The sequence below is a fragment of the Lichenostomus cassidix genome, chromosome 3 (assembly GCF_008360975.1).
Source record: "Lichenostomus cassidix isolate B80296 chromosome 3, HeHo_3.0, whole genome shotgun sequence".
Classification (NCBI taxonomy): domain Eukaryota; kingdom Metazoa; phylum Chordata; class Aves; order Passeriformes; family Meliphagidae; genus Lichenostomus; species Lichenostomus cassidix.
This window is the reverse complement of record NC_139483.1, coordinates 24,204,389-24,225,450: the sequence shown is the minus strand read 5'-3', so window position 1 is coordinate 24,225,450 and position 21,062 is coordinate 24,204,389. Positions and strand designations below refer to the sequence as shown.

Below are 21,062 nucleotides of genomic sequence, written 5' to 3'. Positions count from 1 at the left end.
TGCAAGAACTAACTAATGTTTGGAGTTACTAAAGAGAAAAGAACCTTGACTACCATTTGTCCATCCATGTTTAATATTAATAAGTTTAAGTGTTCTTTTTAATGAAACAAAGGGTAATTTTCCTTCGGGTATATGGCTTGAGACTTGCTAGACCACAAATTAACAGAGCAGAAGTACTTGTGATCTTTGGCTAACTGAGAACTGAAAACTGAATTGTTAAAAACAAACGCTGCCTGAAAACTTTCTCTTCCCTTCTTTCTAGGATTCATCATTTCAGCTTGAAGAAACTAGAATGGACAAATAAACAAACAAAATCCCTGAAATTTAAGGTAAAACAGTTGAAGAAAAAATTCTTCATAAATGTAAGATAATGATTTGAAAATTAACTGTGTCTGATAGAATAATAGAACTTTCTGTTGCTGTTTTAGAAGTAACTTTGATATTGTTCAATTTTCATCTCCTTTATTTCAACACACATGATGAAATGCATTGAGATTTACATGTAGATATTTTATCTGTCAATCTAACTGTGCTTTGAAGGTTTCTATCAGTACACTATTCCAGTATCTTACAAATCCTTACTTTAGAATTAAATTCATTTTGCCCAGATATCCTGACTCCACGTGTCCGTGTTGATGTCTGCTGAAAGAAATTAGAATCTTTTCACTGACTGTCATCGATCAAACTTCCCAAAGATACTTGGGCCTAAATTTTGTATCTCCTTAGACACAATGATATTAATAAATTTTCATTCTTTCTTAAAGAATTGTTAACTATTGTTAACTATGTTAGCAATTGTGCTGAAAACAGGATTATAAAGAAGCACAATTTAATAGTGTTTTGTGTTCAAGCCTCCATTTTGATGAGATATTTGGTACAGCCATTTTACATCAATTCAGACTCGTGTTGCAATTTTACTTAAATTTATTTCTTCTATTGAAATTTAACCAAGGAATTAGATTTTTGTTATTGACTTGCTGAAATATATTGACTAATATATATATACATTCATGTACTGGCATAAACCCCCCCAATGAATATGGGTTGAAAGAGCTGTCTTGCATTATTTCCTCTTTATGCACTCTAATTTAGATACCTTAAATACTTATATGCTCTTATCCATGTGCCTGATTGATTCTAATGATATAAAAGTGGCAGAGTGGCTGCTAATGAAATTCCTCACTCAGGAAGTTATCCAATAATTATTTCTGTGAAAAAATGCAGAATTTTCCTGAAAAGTGCCTCAAAGGATTCCATCAGGAATAAACACATTTATGGGAGAAAGATTGCTCTGAAATTTAGGTCTTTACTCTCAAAATTAAGTCAGAAAAGCTATTGTATCAATACTGCACTGTGATGAATATATTTTGATTGTAAACCCAGTGTTTCTCTTGCACTTGCCAAAGAAATGAGGCTTTTCCAAATGATAAGCAAGGAAAAACAGCTTGTTTCAGAGGTATGGGAGTGGCAAAACCATGTTTCCTCCTCTATTTTTCTTTTCCTCTAAAAAAGCCAGTGAAGGGGTTTAGGGTAAAGTCTCTTTAAGAAGTAGGCAGAGATCATTGGGAGGGAGGGAAAAGAGGGAAAGCACCAAGTGCTGCCATTGGAGAGGGTCAAGACAGCTGAATCAGGGTGATACAGACTTTTCATTATCAGAAACAATTGCTCCAGCAAGAACAGCATGGGACTTCATGAAATGTTTTTGAACTCAGATTCCTGATAGGAGTGCATTACATAACTTGTGCTTTGTGAGTGCTGGCAACTGGCAACCTACAGAAAGACACAGCCAGAAGCAATGTGCTCAGCTGCTTGCGTTTTTAAAAAAATCACCTATATCTGGGCCAAGCATTAAACAGACAAGCCTATCTTTACCCTTCCCCCTGCCCCCTTCATCAACAGAAGCCTGGTTTTCATCACAGATTAATAAATGAAACCTTCTATCATTTTACTGTTCTTCCCACAGCCTTTTGGTAGGAGTTAACAATGCTCCGAGTCAACATTGTCATAGTGCTCAAAATGTCTTTGCATGTTTGTTCACTTGAAAGAGTTGTGGCGATTGGATTAGAGAAAGGCTTTTAGTCCGTCACCGTGTACAACCTCAAAAACTTCAGGATGGTTTTGAGCATGTTTGGTTTCACAAAAATCTGTTGGGGAGCTGTCTTGCTTTTTGCCTTTTATAATAGCAATAATTTTTTTAAAAAGAGCCCATGTTATGTATTTGACTGTCTCCTGAAGTGATTATTTGTATCATTTGCTGTTAAGGAAATATGTCTAAGTGATGAGGAATTCTAATTAAGCAGGCTCAGCTGGAACAAATAGCTGGAGGATTTCACAATACTGTTCTGAAATTATTGGCAAACCCAGAAGCCAGGGAAATTCTTGATTTTTGGGGTTTTACCATGGTGGACATAGCCACTAAATCTTACTTATTTGTTTTCAAATCAATGGGTTGGTAGACCATGTGATTTCACAATTGCTGTCAGTGGTTGTTCCTCTTTCTTACTTTCTCTTCCATCTGCCCTAGAAAAGATGCAATTTTAGCCAAGCAAGCAGAACCTCTTCCACATTTCTAAGAGAAGTGTTTACAGGACTAAATACCTTAGAATTTCCTTGGATTTGGATGGGTTATTTATGAGAAAAAAATTTGGTTGTTTTCCTTGGAGGTAGAGGCAATTCTGCTGAACCCTTGAGGAGAACCACATTGTAGGTATTTACTGAATTTGTGAAAAATTAACAGTGAAATCACATATTAAATTCTGCTGTAATATATTCTTTTCTGTGTAGTATGCTCATCAAAAAACAAGTTAAAACCTTTCTGTGTTGTGTAACTCTAATTCCCTGTTTATATGGTAAACACTTCTCTGTTTTGCTTTCCAAGGGCCATCATTCCCTGCCTGCCTAATCTACTGTTGCTAACAAAAATGACAGTAACAAACCAGGGAGCAACAGCCTTCTCTGGCCCTTTGTTTTCACTCTCTCGGGTAAGCACATGTTTTTTTTTCCTTTGCCTTTCCTCTTTTCTCCTTTTCAGAGAAAGGAAACCATTTGTATGTTGCACTAAGGAAAAGTGATTGAAAAGTGGAAGCCCATACTTTTCTCTTCAGCAAGAGCAGATCTGCTTTCAGTCTGATGTTTGGTGAAAGGAAGCTTCAGAGCTGCAGGCCAGCTGCCAGGAATGTCTGATTTCCTTTCCACCCACTCCTATGATCCTCCCTTTTGGCAGTGATTACCGATGACCACAGCTGTCATGCTAGGTCATGGTAAGCTGTCAAGTACATGAGATATACGAGGCCCAGTCCTTGATCTGAAGAACAAGATCTTAAATTGAATCTGGTATCCGCCAGCATGTGAACATACCACAGCAAGAAGCGCTGGGTTGACGTCAACTTGTCGTTCCGGTTTCTTGAGGAGGTGGGCAAGCCGTAGGTGCTTTTCTAACTTTACAAGCTTATGATATCCTGAAGCACAGAACAGATGATTGTCAGGAATGGGCAGATCCTTCCAACCAGCTGAAATGAGAAATAGCACTTTGTGTAGCTCTCACCCAATAAGTATGTAACAATACAGGCCAGCTCCGTAGTCAGTGATCAGAACAGCAGCATTCAGGTGGTTGTTCTGCTGCTGTGTGAGTAACCCACTGTTGACATTATGGTGTGACTGAAAATCACCACACAACTGCAGGCTTCAGTTCAGAAAATGATGGATACTTTTGTCAGGGACATAACTTCTATAAATAGGACTTGCCCTCTAGGTAAGACAGTATTTTGTTAAGCTTCATGTGTTCGGAGCCGAGTGCTTAAAAGTCTTCTGAAGAGGTAATATTTTACTACATTTTGTACTGTTATGCTGGCTTCAGAATGCACTTTTTGCTGTAGCATCTGTTCTTCTAGTAGCATATTAAATAACATGACTAAAATCCATTAGGTATTTGCTCTGTAGGCCTTCCTCCAGAGAGGGAGGCATTTGTGATGAAGTGTTTGTTTTTAAAACATAAAAGATTGCTTTCTGTTTCCCAGCGAAAAAAAGGTCAACACTAGAGGGACAGAAGGTCATAAACACTGTGATTGTCCATTGTTTTTGTGGGAGTTTATTGCCGCTTTAGGCTGGCACAGCCAAGGAACTTGCCTTCAAAATAGCCTCAGGGTATGTGGATGTAGGTGATGCTGATTTCCTTTGGTTCTCATTTAAGATGACAGGGTCTGATACTTGTGGTCTTGCTCCAGTTGGAGGAGGATCACCTTAGCAAGTTCCATGTGAACTTCATTTAGCATGATTTACTTCAGAACAGCAAACATAATTTCAGTCCGTTTGCTCTTTGTTCTCACAAAACACCTATGGCCTTGTAACAAATCTTACATAAAATTAAATTTGACTTTATTAAGCTCTTACACAAGGTTGGTAGAAAATTCCAGGAACCTTGTGGACAAGAGCCAGTTTCTTTACTGATTTCTCCTGGCCAAACAAGGCAACTAATGACTACTTTCACAAGGCTGGGGAATCCACAGCTACAGCTAAGAGGGGTAAAAAAATGTAATAAATAAACAAGTCTGTCCACAAACCCTTCCTTAGGAAACCAGCATGGGAAGCACAGACATTTAGAATGACAATCCAGCATGTTTTGCCAAAGAGAGACTTTCCAAAACAGTTGTAGAAATGGTTGCATTTTCCTTGAATGTCCATTTTAATAGCATTATAGCCTCAACCGTTTATGTGTTAATCTAATTGTTTTCTTGCTGTCAGCTGTATTTATTACCATCGTATAAAGTTGTTAACCTTCATAAGTAACCCTTGAGAGGGAGTGACAAACTCCAACAAATGCTGCTGTCCATGAACCCAGTTACCTTCCAGCCTCTGTTCATTCAGGTAGTCAGTTCTGAGGCTGTGACAGAAGCTCTTGTTTGGTGTCCCTGCAGGATACCACGTTTGCTTCATTTGTTCAGAAAGCTTTTCATAACTGCCCGTGTCTGGAGCACTCAGGAGTGAATATGCTTCCTCTCTTTGAATAATGGTTGAACTCCCCGTGGAAGCGGAGGTATTTAAATAACTGTGTTGCCATGTAGAGTATCTCATGATTTCAATCCTCAGAGTCCCTAAGCTATCTGAGCACATATTTATAATCAGCTTGGTGAATGCTCTCTCTGGCTATTTATCAGCTGTGAGCCTGTGTTTCCATTTCACAAGTGCAACTCTATAACTTAAGAATATGGTATGTCCTGTTGTTAGCAGATTTTTTTTTTTTTTATGTCTCCAAGAACAGAAAGTTCCCAGCATAGGACAAGCCTTCTTTGTGAGATAAATACATATATACTTTCTTCTCTTTGTCTTGCTGTCTTGGACTGTGGGACATAGTTGCTGAGAGGCAAAAGGATTTCTGTGTCTGGCCCTCACTGCCTTGTTAGAGGGTTTAGCTCTAAATATATTTGCAACTGGCAGGACACCTGTGTCCATACTGTTGAACTCTCCTACACTCAAAAACCCCAAACTGATTTTTGGAAGCAATCTCTGGCCTATACTAACTTCTGAGCTGTGGCTGGGAATGAAATGCAACCTGGCGCTCTCCCAAATCCTAGCTGACCCACACTACAGCTGTGTCAGGGCTGCTCCACCACTTTGATAGGAAAAACATTTGATATTGCTTAATCTACAAGGATATGTACAGTTCTTAGCCATAAACAGGGTCATCTGTACTGGGTAAAGGGAAGACACAACCCTCTTAAGTGAGTCTCAGATGCCTAAATTTCAGTTCAGGTTGAAAGTTTGCAAGGCTATCTGTAGTCAGCATGGCTTCTGAAAGCCCGGAGACACAATTTTGTAAATAATGTCTTTTTAAGTATTATGCTATTCTGAGTAGTATTACTCAGAAGTAATACCATTCTGGCGAGACTGAATGTCCTGGCATGGTGAAAGCACCATCAGAAGTCACAAAATGGCCTTCCCTGATTTCACATCTCCTGAAGGGTTGGCTTTGGTGGTTCTGTTTGAGGTGACAGACATGGTTTGAACACAGAGATGAGCAGCTGTGACTTCTTCCATTTAGGAGTGTGGATAGTGCTGGTGGTGCAACAGTGAGCTGTGTGTCAGAGCTGCCACCCACATGGTCAGAGCTGTATCTTTCACCTCAGATAAGAACAATGAGGTTTGCCTGGAAAATACTCTGGGGTTTTCTGCTGAATGAGGTATATCATATGGATTTGGGACCCTAAGGGTGCTTAGGTGGATCCATCCTAAGGTAGATGTAAGGTTCTGATTGCCTGTTTCCTTCAGAAGGAAATTATTAATGGGCAATCATCAAACAATTGCTTCAAGACAGGCTTTGGACTAAGACTGCTCTGTTGGTCAAATCTTATATCCTGTTGTCACCAGTACTCCATGGAATAGCTGAGAATACTGAATACTCACTTTTTGAAGGCTGTAAACTGACTTGTGTTAGATAATCAGAAATGAGAATACCCACTTTTGAAAGTTTAGATTTACAGTTTTAAAACAAATCTTCCCACTTCCAGAACAATATTTTATGTGGAGGGAGCCTTAATTAAAATTTGTGTTTAAGAACAACAGAAACTGTTGTGAAATGTGGATTGACTCAGAATTTTTAAGGACATGCTAAAAGATTAAAGAAAGAAAACAATTGTTAAAAGTGCATAAATTTCTACTTGCTTACTCTCCAAATGGGAATTCAACTGAAGTGAAATGGATATAAATTTCTGTTCAGGCCTACTTCAGCTGGTTCACATCCCATCCTACCTGGGACAGGACATGAACCAGATTTAAGAGAAAATTTCATAGTACTTTGTGGTGAAAAGCATTCTGCCAGGGTGAAGGACTGAATTAGAAATGACTGGATTTCTCAAGAAGGAGTCATCAGTCATGAAGTTTTATTTTTTGTGAGTGGCCTCAAGAGACTAGGCAGATCTAATCTGTGAGGAGCACTGCTGACTCAGGCTGCTGCGGGAAGGTGTCGAAGGACAGCCAGGGAAACGTCTGACCTTCACTTTGCCACTGACCGACACTTGGGTTTTCCTGCCTGGAAAAAAGGCAGTGGGTTGGGGTAGCTGGGAAGGAAACAGAGACCAGAACCATTGACCTCAATCTAAACACAATACAGAAAAAGACAATAAACTCCAGGAGAAAAAACACGGGAGTGATTTACCTAGGAGGAAGTGAAAATATTAAATTCTTTCAAGTAACTTCAGGAGGTGTAATAGAGGAAATCTATTGAAAATGCACAGAGAAGACATCTGTCTCTAGCTAGGGATTCCTATGAAACACAGAAGTGATAGATATCTACTATATAACTAAAATTTACAACTAGTTAAACCTGTGAATACTGTGGATTATTGCAGAGAGTGAGAGACCTTTGTTCAGTCACTCCTCTTTTTAAAAAACATGGGAAGGCCAGATTTTAACAGTGGGCAAGTTACAAATAGTAACTTACAGAATCCCACTCTGAACAGAAATTCTTTGGTTTTTTTCCATTACAGTGTTATGTTGACTCTGGTTTCCATGTACCAGAAGCATATATCATATCCTTATCATATCCTTAGGTTCTTAGACACAGAGATCAATTAACATATGTCAGTTCTTACACTCCAATTGCACCTGGCTGACTGACACACCTACCTGTGTGGAGAGAACAGAGTGCCAGGATTCAGGTATCGTACAGGAATTTTGTCCTGTCAGATGATGAAGATGAAATAATGGAAAGTATTCTCTTTCTCTCCAGTCTGAGTGTGATATTTTTATAGCTCTTAACCCAGACTAAATTTTCATGCATTATGAACATCACAAAAAAAAAAAAAAATTAGAATTTCTGTCTTTTATAAGGTGCACATTCATTAAGAAGGAAGCTAGAAAACCATCTTTAGAGTAATTCCTTCTATGACAGAGACAAAAAGACCAATTTATTCCCTCCAACTCCACAAGCATAACCATAACAATGCAATTCCATAATTAAAATGAAAATAAATTTTACTCCTTTGTCTTAGTTGATGCCATATTGCCAGAAAATTGCAATCCTTTTTGTTTGTGTGCCTAGGACATTGTGCTCATCCCCAGTGTGGTAAAAGAAAATTAAGTAAAAAAATCTATTTTGCAATGTTCAAAGTAGTTCTTATTTCACGGAAAATAATGAATTTCATCAAATCAACAGTTATGACTAAGTGTGCCAAGTACAAGACAAATTGAATAAAATGGTAGGGTTGTAAACCATTTAATTTTCTTCCCAAAGTACCTTGAGAAAAAGTTTCCTCAGAATCTACCATGCAGCATATGAGTAAAGGAAAAACATACCAAAAACTTGCTATGTGTGTGGGTCATCATCCCATACTTTGGCACATCTTTTCTTTGTTCCCTATACTAATATAATGAGTGACTGAACATGTGGAAATATATCTTACTATATCAGTATTTACTTGATATTAACTGTGTTGAACAACGGCTTGGTAAAAGAATCATTGGTAGGTTTAATGCTTTGTTGGCTAACCAAGAGTGAAAGTGGAGTTTAACATTTTGTTTATTGCTTGTTTGCTGTATATCACTAAGACATGTTTGGGCAGCCTAGATCTCATTCCCATAATTAAAAGAATTCCTGAGTGCAGGAATATTTCTGGGAAAGCAACAGAATTAGATCATCAGAGAAGATTTGATTTATGTGAGCGATTCTTATATTGGATATCTCCAATCTTCTTAATTTAGGAAGATCAGGCTATCAAATGCATAGGGATTTTGTAACAAGTGCTTTAGGTTCAGGTGCACTGTGGATTTAATTTCACTAAGCTCTTTGCAGCCCTTCTAATATCTTTAGAGTTGAGTTAGTCTGTTTGTAGGGTCTAGAAAGTGGTTAAACCTAACTTTCTGAAAATGTGCAGGTCACAGCTGATAGTACGACCAAGTGAAAAGTCCTTGGAAGTTCTCTTCTTTAGAGAGTATAAAGTTATTTTTCACCTCTGAGTTATCTTGACTCTAAGTCTTCATTCAAATAAGCGCCAGCTGGTAGGAATATTTCTGTAATTGCAGAGTGACATAATAAATAGGGCTGAGAAATTTCTAAAGCTGTTCCTGTTCCATTTCAGACAGGCACTCTGGCAGCATTTGCTGTATAAGGGAGTCTTCATCAGCTAATGGCAGACTTAGCTGTAGCTTAGCTGTGTGGCAGACCTGTGGTTATATGCTGAGGCTGGAGATCCTCTGGAAAAGTCATGCCTCAGGGCCATGTGCCCTACAGGAGGATCTGGGAGGATATGGGGAGAATGTTTGGTGGTGTGTCTGGTTTAAGAAACACACAAGTCAATATACAAAAGGAAACTTTGTACACTGTCAGTTGGTATCTACTGCCAGTAAGAAATGAGAAAGTAGGGTACATGCCAAGCCTCCTGGCAGCCTTTTGTGTTTGCCTTTCATGCTGTGCAGGCAGAAATATAAAACCTTAATATGTAGTTGGTATATTTTCAACCTACTCTGTATTTCAAATGGTGAATGAAGAACCGTGTTAGAGGCAAGATCTGGAGAAGATAAAAACAAGACGAGCAAACCCTAGAGATAAACCAGTTAGAGGATTTCATATTATGGGGCTGAGAAGCTACTGCAGACTCATAGCTGGAGCTGTGGCTTTTGTGTACATGACCAGCACTTCCAACGTTATTTTATTCTTAAAACCACTGGCAGTGCTGAACAAACTGTGTGGAGTACTTTCAGCTTTGTTTTTGATTGTTGTAACTTTTCCTTTAGATAACATAAAATTAAATACTCTGTGGATTCAGTGACAAAAGCTCAAATAGCTGCATATGTAAATGAAACCTCCTTGTAAACTGAGCATCCCAGTGCCACAGAGCATCACTGGCACTTGCTGTGGGATGTTTGCTCTGCTGACAGACTGGAGCAGGACAGGGAGTACATGGGGACTTATTGGAATACATCTCAAGAGTAATGGCTTATAAAGACTCGCAATAAATAATAAATGCTCAAGGTAATATTCTTTCTAATGAACATTTTAATGGTTTCTTTTCCCCAGTAGGGGACTTTCAGACTTCTTAATAGAGGCACAGAATGAACCCTTTGTGCTGCGGCTGTCTCTCTCCATCACTTTTTTTTTCTTCTCTCCTGTCCCTTATTGCTGGCTGCCACTGCTGCACTCTGCCTCCAGCTGTGAGGGCAAAGTTTACAGTGTCTTCAAAACCTTCTCTTTGTTTTCTTTGGTTGGGGTAAAGCTTGATGAGGGACAAAGCAAAGTGCCTCCCCTGCCCGCTGGAATGCTCTGGACAGCATTCCCGTGACTCAGCCCTGCTCCCTGCACCAAGCATGGACTGGGAACAGAAGAACCCAGCATATGTATGCAGTGAGACACCATCACATGCTGCCCTGGTGACATGGTGAAATTAGCTGGAGAAGGTTTTACACTCTCATCTGAGGCAAACTTCAAACATTTTCACATGGAAGCAATGTATCCCAGTGCATCCATGCTCTCTGCATAGCTCGTCTTTTCTTTAGGTTCTTTGCTAGGTGCAGGATTCTTTCTTTTTCTCCTATAAAAATTTTATAGGCACCCTTTGTGATGGAAAACAGCTTCATATTCTGCCCTAGTGATTTACCAAACTTCATAATATCAGCAAATATGAATATTAGTTTCCTATCAAACTGTTTTGTGTTAAAATTCTGTCCTGCTGTGAGATTATGCCTAGCCACCTTTAAATAGTTAAGACGTGTATTTTTAACTGGAGTTAGAATATTTCCTAAAGGAACCTACAGTCTGGGATGGAGTCCAGATGTACATTTGAGATGGCTAAAATGGAAAGTCCTGATTTTTTATTAGGCATGCCATTCAGAGTGCAAAATGAAGTGTGAGCAAAGAGAGCATGTTGGCATGGCAACAGCAAGTAAAATTTAATGCAACAGGTTTTGATTCTGACCTGAAAAAGGAACTATTTGTCCTGAGAGACAGCTTGTAGCCCATAAAAATTTTAGAAGACAGTAACTTGTCTTCACTAAAGGCCAGCAACTGGAGAGCTGGATACCTCAGAGGTTTTTAGCCAACAACAGAATCTATATGTTCTAATGGTTGTTGTTCTGACATAGATGTGCAAAAAGGAATTGCTTCAATAACGAGTCTATTGCTCACATAATAACCACCTGCAGGCAACCTCTTAAGTATAAAGTGTCTCTATTATTTTTAATAGGGTATGAGGTATTAATAACACTAAGACATAATGAGACTAAATACTTTGTGTCAATTACCATGATTAAAATTTTGGTTTTAGAAATTCCCAACCCCCAAATCTATGGTGAATCCACAGTTATGTCCCATTATGTGTTGCAGCTATTCAACTGAAAAGACTCAGAGAAACAGCAGGTTTGGTAAAGCAAGCTGTTTTCTAGATTAGTTTATTAAGGCTGGAGCTAATGGCAGATAGCTTAAACTGCACAACTGATGCCAGGCATTTGATTCTGAAGGATGTCATCATTTTCCTTTCAAGATTAGCTGCTCTGGATTCCTGAGAGTGGAGCTGGCTGCACAAATCACATTCAAAACATTTGACTGTCTAATTCCTTCTGCAGCCACCTCATCTGTCTCCATGGGAAGAAGCAAATTTACAGGAGCAAAAAGAGGAACGAACTACTTTCCAGTGTTTTGATTTGCAGGAAGAAGCAGGCTACTCAAATCTTAAGCGTAGCTTTGATCTTCCAGGATTTGCAGTTCACCCTCTGGCCTAAATATGCTTGTAGAAGTTGGGCTAAGGGTAAGGGATAATCTTCCACTATGAAGGAAAGATTCTAGACTTGACTCAGGGACTCACCTTGGAGAGGACTTGGGTTACCCCACTGGATGTCAGGCAAGTGGAGAATAAGCATCTGTTTGCCCTTTGTGACCTGAGGATCCTTGCATTGTTTTAACCTCATTGATTGCAGGTGTCTTCATAGAAAAGTGGTCAAAGACATTTGTGCTTACAAACCACATATGCACTGCAGGCAATAAAATCTTCCAGTGCTCCTGTGAAGTAGAGCTTCTCTAGTCTTCCCTGTGAAGTAAATTTCTGGTCTTCTGACATACCATGCCATGCTCTTAGCACAGACACATTTGAACGGCTCCAGGCAGAACCAAAGCGTAGCAACATCCTTGTTGCACTGTGACTTTTTGTTGGTCAAGACTTTTATGACCTTTCCATAAAAGGACATAAAAGCACAAATCCTTTCTATAGTGGACAAACACAATTATAAACCACACAAGACTTGAGTTTAGTGCATTTCTGATGCTATGACTGCTGGCAGTGTTTGGAATGGACATCCTAGTTAATATAGGCCCATCCTGAGCTGCATTAACAGTTCCTCTGTCTACATATTTAATTCTTTATTTCATTTAATAGGGAAGATGCTTAGAATCCTCCAGTGTGGCTGAAAGCTTTCAGTAGAAATATGCTTAAATGATATGTTATTCTTTTCATATTCTATTGAGGGAACAAACAACATGTGTGGGGCTGCAAGCAGTGAGTTTCAATGTCTTTTCATGCAGGATGGGTCATGACCTGAAGTCCTTTCTAACCCTCTTTTATGTGAGTCTTCCTTTTCTGGTCTTGCTAAACCGTTGGGATTTCCTGCTGTGGATGAGGGTTTTTTTCCAGAAGCATGCATATATGAAATTTTGCTGTTTAATAACATTGCCTAAATAATTTTCCATTGCCTGCTGAAATCAGTGGAAAGCCAATCCCTTGAAAAGCCTTTTGCAGTTCTGATATTTTTCTGAGAGGTATATTTTTTTCTTATAGCAGGAAAAATATAGCAGGAACCAGTGGTACCTACACTGGAATAAATTTCATCAGTCCCATGTACTGTAAATTGCTGACCCCTTAAGATTCATCAGGTAGATGGTGCCCTTGGCTTCATCACAGTGGGATGCACCACAGGAATGTAGTGGCTTAACAATGCACGATAAAAAATACTAAGAAGACAATATTCTTTCCTTCTATTTTAAGTATACCATGCAGCACTTCCTTTGGAGGAACAGAGAAGTAATTATCATCATACCACCATTTCCTCAGTGACTAGATTAACAACAGGTTATGGGGGTCCAGAGCTGGGGAATTTAGCCTTGTTACCATTTATAGGTTCTCTCTGCATCCTATAATATGGTTTCCCATTAGCTAAAAGTACCATTTCCGGAAGTTGCCTTAAGGCTTGGTTTGATTTGAGGTGGGGGTGAGGGAAAAAAGCAGTTGCCCTGTTCCACTGTAGCTCTAGACAGTAAGAAGCAGGTATGCAATTTTTTAATCTGTCAATTCTTTTCCATTTATTGTTCAGCAGGATGTCATCTTCAAGAAGTTCACACAGACCACTGCTTCTCAACCTTTTACAGGTAGCAATAGGGTAAAAAGATTGAAGGGATATTAAGAAACGGTCTGGTTACAATTTTCTGCTTTTCCTAGTGGTTAATTTTTATTAGACAAGACCAGAATACTAGCTGTGTTAATATTGATTAATCATAGCTACATGGAAAGATATTTGTCTGTAATACCCAGCACTGGTAATTGTACTGAGATTATTTTCCTTTTGTGCCATTACTGCTCCTGACAGGACAACTCCTCCTGGTCTCGAATGGAGCAACTGACAGTCCTTTAGGCCATGTCTAATTTTAATATTTCTTAAGGACCTCAGTAGTTTTGATTTGTGGTTTGTGGTGTTTCTGTCTCCTGGTCCATATTTACTGAATTTCAAAATTCATACATGCTCAACAAAGCAGTCCCACAGGAGAACGTGTTTGGGCTCAATTCCAGTCTTAAATACATTTACACTTTTTTTCTTTTATTTTTTTTTTCTTATTTTTTTTCTCCCCTGCTACTGCAAAATCATTAAGGATATGTTATATTTTAAAAGAAAGTATTTTTGATCCTGAATGAATGAGATTATTGGGTGATAGGAATCTAGTAATTGAAACTCTGGATAAATTTCAAGTAGAAAACCCCATACTTATCTAATTCCTTTCTGAGATATCATAAAGTAACACCAGAAGTGAAAGGCCAGCAAGGGCCTTATGTGCTATCTATGAAAGCCAATATTTTTTTTCACTTAAGCTATGTAATATAAATCTGGAATAACTCAATTTTAAACCAGATTACCCAAAGGAAATTTTTTCCCTAAACAACTTGGGAAATTCTATATTCCAACTGTTTTATGCGTAATTTCATGAGCGACAATGCTCTTCCAGCAATATGTTTTTGCACATAATCATCTGTGAACAGAAAACTTCAGTAATATTTTTGAATAAATACAATAGATACCATAAATACTGATCTGCAAATTGATTTATAGTCTCATGTGACTCATTAAAACAATTAATTTGTGTGGGTTTCTTCCCTCCTATTTATGCAGAAACCTCCCATACCTAGATGTAGAATGACCACAGTAACCATTGTTAGGATTAGTGGGGATTTTGTTTTGATTGTTATGTAAGGAGTTGAAGCAAGAACTGATTATATATATAGTGCATTTTTATTTTATTTTGCATAAAATCGAATCATTCAGCATCTTTATTTTCAAGGGTAGTTCTATCAGATTCTTACATCTGAATGCCTCCTGGTCTTCCACATGACTTATCAGTTAAAAAGTAGATCATCTATTTTAGTAGTGAATCTGATCAGGGATGTTGTGCCACTTCATTCTTAACTCAGTTTTGACAGATGTGTATTTAGATAGCCTATATCATCTGACTGATGCACAAAACTTATTCCTCCAAAGAAACCATGTGTCTTCTGCACCTTTTCCATCTCATTTATGCACATGTACACATAGGGCTGGCTATTCAAAAGATGTTAATATGAAAATGATGACAATTTATTTTATAATCAGAACAGGGCATGACTGGAGCAAATCAAGTATGCTGCAAAGACTGTGTGCCAGACCTCCTTGTCAAGAGCAGGTGGCTGAAGAGTCAACAATGTGACATAAATGCTTTGAGTGTGATCCGAATGAGCATAACTGATTCACCACCACATGGTATCCATATACTTTGTGGGGCCTTTATTCCACATTGAGGCATTGAGACATAAATCAGCATACAGGGATACATCAGTGAGATACATCATTTATATGAGATGCATGGTTCTGTGCCTACTCAAGACCTCTTACAGATGCTGCCCCCATAATAGTGAGTGTTTGAAGAATATGTTTTGCTGACAAGGAACTCAAAGGTCCTTTTGATTTTTGCATAAAATTAATTTGCATGATATTCCATGCCAGTAGTTGATTGTCAGTTCATACTCAATGACAAAATCACCAAAATCCCCCTGAAAACATTCAAAATGTTCAAACATTCCAAAGCAAATACAACACAGAGGGAGAGAGGGAATATCTAATAATTTGTTAAATTATGACAAAGTAAATTAACTTCCTGCTATGATGAGGTAACAGGTCCACAGGTTCAGAGGAGAGACTAAGCCTCCACCTCCTATGTTACTTAAGTTTTGGAACTCTTTTGAATGATTCTTTCATTGGAAAGCGAAGGAAATGAAATCTTGTGAGTAAATGCAAAGCTGAATTAAAAGAGAAACTAGATAATAATGACCTGATTATATTGTTTAATTGAAATATACTGAGGAGTTTCCACAGGGAGTTGCTCTCAATTAAATATTGTTAAATATTCTCATGAATTACCTGAATGAAGGAATAATATTCTATGCAGTAAATTTGCATATGACAGGAGATGGGGGTGGTTCTGAACATGTGGAAAGCAGAATTAGAATCCCAAATGATTTTGACAAATTGGAGAGATCATCTGAAAGAAATGGGATTAAGTTCAGCAGGAACAAATGCAAAGTGTTAGGCAGAAATAATCTGCACAGATACAGGATGGGGTAACACAATAGACAGCAGTTCTCTGGAAAAGATCTGGGAATGTGAATCGAATTAAACACGAATTGATGAATTATTAAAAAGCTAAGTGACCAGCTAGTATGTATATGAAAACCAGAATGCAACCTGCAGCAGTAATCTTCTAGGAATTTGTACTGGTAAGGACTCACTTTGGAGCACTGTAGCCAAGGACAACTTGAAATTTTGAAGTTATTAAGCACTTGTAAAAGAAAGTGGAAGGGTCAGGGCAATAATTAAGATGTAAAAGAACCTCCGTGCTTTTTATTACTTCAAGAGGAAAGAAGTAATATGTCCTTTTTGTTCATGGCAGACATTTAAAGAAAGAACAAGCTAAATTACATCAGGGAAGACTCAGAGTAGTTATTAGGAAAACCTTTCTAAACATAAACGTAGGCAAGCCTGGAGAGGTGATTAAGTCACAATCATTGAGAACACACATGTGTAACAAGTGACACGAATATTGATTCTGCCTTGAGGAGAAATAAAATGACCTTTTAAAGTCCTTTCCAGCCCAACTTCTATAATTTTGTATAAAGACAGGAATAAGTTTTGCCCCTTTGCTTATCTCAGATTGCACTCAAATTGAGTTCCATGAAGAGATTTAGTGAATCACAGGAAAAAAATCCGGGTCAATGAGATCAGTACTTACTTGTGTATAAGAACTCAATTTGGTGAAATTATTGCTTAGCATTTGTGCGCTGTGAATTTTGTTAAACTTATGTTGACTTATAACAGGAAGTATTTTAAGATCACTATTTCAGGTTAGTATGAGTATAATAAAATAAATTCTAGCTTCTGAAGTGATTTGATCTACTCAGGGAATAAGGGTGAGTATTCAGTAAAGTTAGTTCTTACCCAATGGCCCATGGAAAGTTTTTGGAAAAGAAAGATGACTGAATCACGCCACCTTTATATATACTCCTGCTGTTTGGACTGCAGCTCTTTAGCTCTTGGCTGGAAGAGATCCACAGGGAGCACTGTGTTCTGTGCACTGTGTCCATGACCTGAACTTCAACACTGCTCCCTGCAGAATGGGAGACATGAGTGGTGTAAAGCCAGCCCACTGACTTTTCATCACCTGGGCTCTGTCTTTGGTTATTCCTTTTGTGCAATGCATAAGGGGTGATCAAGGCATGAACTGCATCAATTTCATTCCTGTGTCTATCCAGAGCTCTCTCTCTTGATAGGGACTTGATGTTCTGAAGTGTTGCTTGAACACTGCTCTCAGTCTGTTTGTTTAGGCTGGTGCTTAAATGCTTAAAGGGTGTAGTGGTGGAGAAATATTTGCACCATCCAAAAAAAATATTGGTTTCTGAATATTTAGGGAAGCTTGTGAAATTCTTCATACCTTTCTGCTCCTTGAAGTCTGTGGTAACTCTTTTGTATGCTACTTCCTTCCAGCTTCGTGTACCACATGGTACCAAATATCTGTAGCAGAGATTGGGAAACCTCTGTTTAGCAGGTCTGGTTTATGGTTATGCTATAAATAGAGGTGAAACATGTAACTCATTTCAAGAACATTTTCTTCACTGAGATCACAGGATCATTTAAAGCTGTCCAAACACTTAGGGTGAGTGTCCAGGTAGTCTGGATTTTTTTTTTTCAGGAAATTTGGAAGTGGGACAGCTTACTCACTGTAGATGATTCATATCTTTATATCCTAGTTTGAAGTGGTTCACCACACCATGGCCACAACTTCAAAAGTGTCAGATGATCATCAGACAGCACTCCTGCCTGTAAGACTGATTGATTTTCCCAGCTTTCTAGAGTTTTCGTAACTTGCTAACCTCTGCTCTTAAACCCAAACAATTTAGGTTCAAGAACAAGCATTAGGAAACTGTTTATGAAATAATGAAAACACTAAATTCCCCAACAGAAGAAGCTTTTAAAACCAGAGCTCTGGGGACTCAAATGCAGAGATACTGCCCTTCTCATGGATTCTTAAAGCACTTTTCCATGTTCCTTTACAAAGGTTTTATCTTTTCCAGTTTTAAATCTTTTTGTCTAGACAGCAGTAAGTAACTGGCATACCTTTCTGTCAAGAATGGTATGGTTAAGTCTTTCAGATAAATATAGCTGGATATTTAAATACAAAAATAAATGTCTAAAGCTCTACTTATTAGTAGCATCTGTCTCGCACTTGATGTGTACTTCTCAGAAATATTCTAATACCTACAGAGGCTATATTTAAGCAACCTTGCTTCTGCTTTGGTGATCACATGTCATGCACTGCCTATATTGTTGATTTTGTTGCTAAGACCCGCTGTGAGTTCTAGTTTCCAGTGTTTCAGGTTACATGTTTAAACCTGGCCTTCCAACTGTTTCACGCTATCCTGTGTGTCCCCATCTACTAAAGCTGATACTCTGGAGGCCCTCTCTTTCCACACTGGTCCACATTGGCATGAAAAATTGAGTGGAAAGAGGAGTTAGGATTACAGATTTTTTTTGTTTATGGTAGTTGTTAATTTTCCATTTTGGAAATGTCACTAAGAGGAAGACTTAGGAAGCATATATTGGGTGTATGTGGTCAGTAGATTGGCCTCTGTCACCTTCTCCCTTCCCAGAGTATTGCAGGCATTAGGGAAAAACCCCAGAAAATATGAGGAACCTGGCAGACATCAAAGCTGAGAAACCAAAGAGGACTAGAGAGAAAAATTTTTACTTTCAATCTCTTTCCCATAAGCCTTTGTTTTGACATTTTTCATTGGGATAGATACAGAAAAATTTGATCTTTATGAACACTTATTTGGAGGATAATTTATATTTAGGCTCACTTGTGATACTGGAAGAGATCTTCCTGTACACCTGTGAGGCTTTAGGTAACTTACACTGTAAAGCATCAGTGACTTCCAGTGGGACTTGGGTTATCCCAGTGAAGTTCTGTGCATGATGACATATCAGCCATCATGATAGGGCTTCACTTCTGCAAGTAAAAACACATCATGCACTGTGTTGTGGAAATTACTATTCCATGCCAAAAAACTGTATGTTACTCTATCAGGCTCAAGTTCATTCCTCTGACTCTCTCCAAATATTTTTTGTACATGGCTATGGTAGTTTGTGTTTCTTCAGTGAAATAACTCTAGAGTTTGTATATATGTTTTAATGCATTGTAAATTCTTTTGGCAGCATGTTAATACTCCTTTGATTAGAACAGCCACTGTTGTTTGTTTTTATATTTAGAGCAAAGAAATGCAAACATCCTTACCATCAAGACTAGGTGGGGTAGCACTGAAGGTAGGTTGTTTTGAATCTCTGTACTGCCTGTATTCTAAGCTTGTGTGTGCCTGTTTTGCTCTCTGATCCAGCAGAAGCTGCTGCTTTTCAGGACGCAATAAAAACTATTTTCTGAACACCTCTTTTGAGGGGATAAAGGGTAGAGGAGAGAAAAAAATCCAAGCTGAACAAATTCATAAACTGAGGTTGACTTTACCTTAGAAGAGTTGTTTGGATTTTCATGCCCCCACATGGGTTCATTGATCTACATGCCAAAAAGAGCTGGTTGGTTTTGATTTACAGATTCTACATTTTTTAGGAGATTATAGTCTAATTCTCCTTCTGCTGTGACTAGTCAGGGCATGAACTGCAGTCATAATGATAGGCACTCTGTTTCTGGATTTTAGCATGCCAGGCAAGGAAGTCACTTCAAAGTAAAGCTGAAACACGTGAAGAAGTTGTGGGGGAGAGAGCACTAGGAGGAGGAAATTAGGTTGACCCCGGCTTATTAAAGCCTAGTATGCACTGATGAATTGGTGAATTTAGGCACCACTGCAGAGGATAATACAGGATGAAAATGACGTCTGGCTTTTATTAATATTGTTGGTATGAAATAGCAAATTTAAGAAAAATGTAATTTGGAAAAGGAATCCATTTTAATGGGAAAATACTTTGTTTTCAATGGCTGTTGGTATTACTTGCCTTGGAGTGCTGTTCAGGGTCTGCTTTGAGATGAGAGCACAGGGAGGAGCCACGCTGCACTTTTTGCTCTGCATGTGTCTAATAAGAGTCCTTGTCTTCAGTGGTTCACAGCTCCCACAGGGGTGGGATAAAGGGACTTCCTGCTTACAGAGAGCATTGAGGGCAGGAGCTTAACTTCAGGACTTTGAAATATCCTTGAAATTGCTTGGTAAAATGTAGCTCGTGGATGTGTAAATCTCTTCTAGGCATTTTGACACATTTCAGTTTCATTTAGATATTTTTCTTTTTTTTTTTTTTTTTTTTAATTTCTCCACCCCTCTTATAAAGTCTGGCCTGGGACTTTAAAAGATGCTACAGTTTAGAACATTGTATTTTCACATTTGGCTCTTTCTAATCGTTTATCTTAGTATATCTTAAAATGCTATTACAGCACAAATGAAGTACAAGAAATCCTTGACTGGGATTCTGGATATTTCCTTGTAATAGACAACCTATTTGCTATATTCTGTCTCTTTGTAGCCAAACATGATTCTCTTTCCTTGGATATTTTAAATGATTTCCTTAATTATTTCTGGAACTAATATTTGGGTTGTTGCTTGTCCAAGAGTGGTCTATTGTGTGCTCTGATGACAATGAGCAGATTAGGCTTGCTGGTACTTGCTTCTATCTCAAATAGATGAATGTCATTGTGAGAGCTGAGTTTCTGACACAATATTTACAATTATAACCTCAAAAGTTGCTTTCTGTGCATTTGCTTGAATAGCCAATTAGGATTCTTTGTTCTGGTTTCAGTCAGTAAATTTGCTCATTAGAACGTTTTTATGTAACCACTTTTTGGTTGAGATATCTGTGGAAAAGTGACAGGGAAAGCTTAACAAGTTAAACAAACATTAAACTTTAAAAAAAAATTCAATTTGTGAGGCATTAAAACTGTCTTTGGTGTAAAATATTTTAGGTCTTGATTCACCAGTTCATCTTCTTTCTGAAAACACTTCAGTTTGGGAATTACAGAGAGATTTTAATTTAGGTATGTTCCTCTGCCCTGTTGGATCAGACCAGCATTAATTTGCCCACCTGCAGATCTGCTTCCTCTAACAGATAGAGAAAAAGTTTGCTTTATAACTGGAATATTAATGTGTTACCAGATTTCTTAAAGGAAGCTTGATTTAATCTGAAAGCCTAAATGCTTCTAACTGGATATGCTCACCTCCCAGCTGCACACATTCCTGGCACTGAAGAGAATGCGATGAAGCAAAGATTTCTCAGATGTTGGCATTGTAGAGCCCCTT

At 38.2% G+C, this 21,062-nt stretch overlaps 1 protein-coding gene across 1 annotated transcript in view; it reads left to right on the top strand.

Annotated features, from left to right (window-relative positions):
- LOC146439296 (uncharacterized) overlaps nucleotides 1–21,062 on the top strand; it is a 223,307-nt gene that overhangs the window by 163,694 nt on the left and 38,551 nt on the right. Inside the window, exons 5-6 of the mRNA XM_085054974.1 lie at nucleotides 263–329; nucleotides 19,039–19,092. Coding sequence (XP_084911100.1) covers nucleotides 263–304 — 42 coding nt within the window. The 3' untranslated portion in view covers nucleotides 305–329; nucleotides 19,039–19,092. The remainder of the gene's footprint in view (nucleotides 1–262; nucleotides 330–19,038; nucleotides 19,093–21,062) is intronic.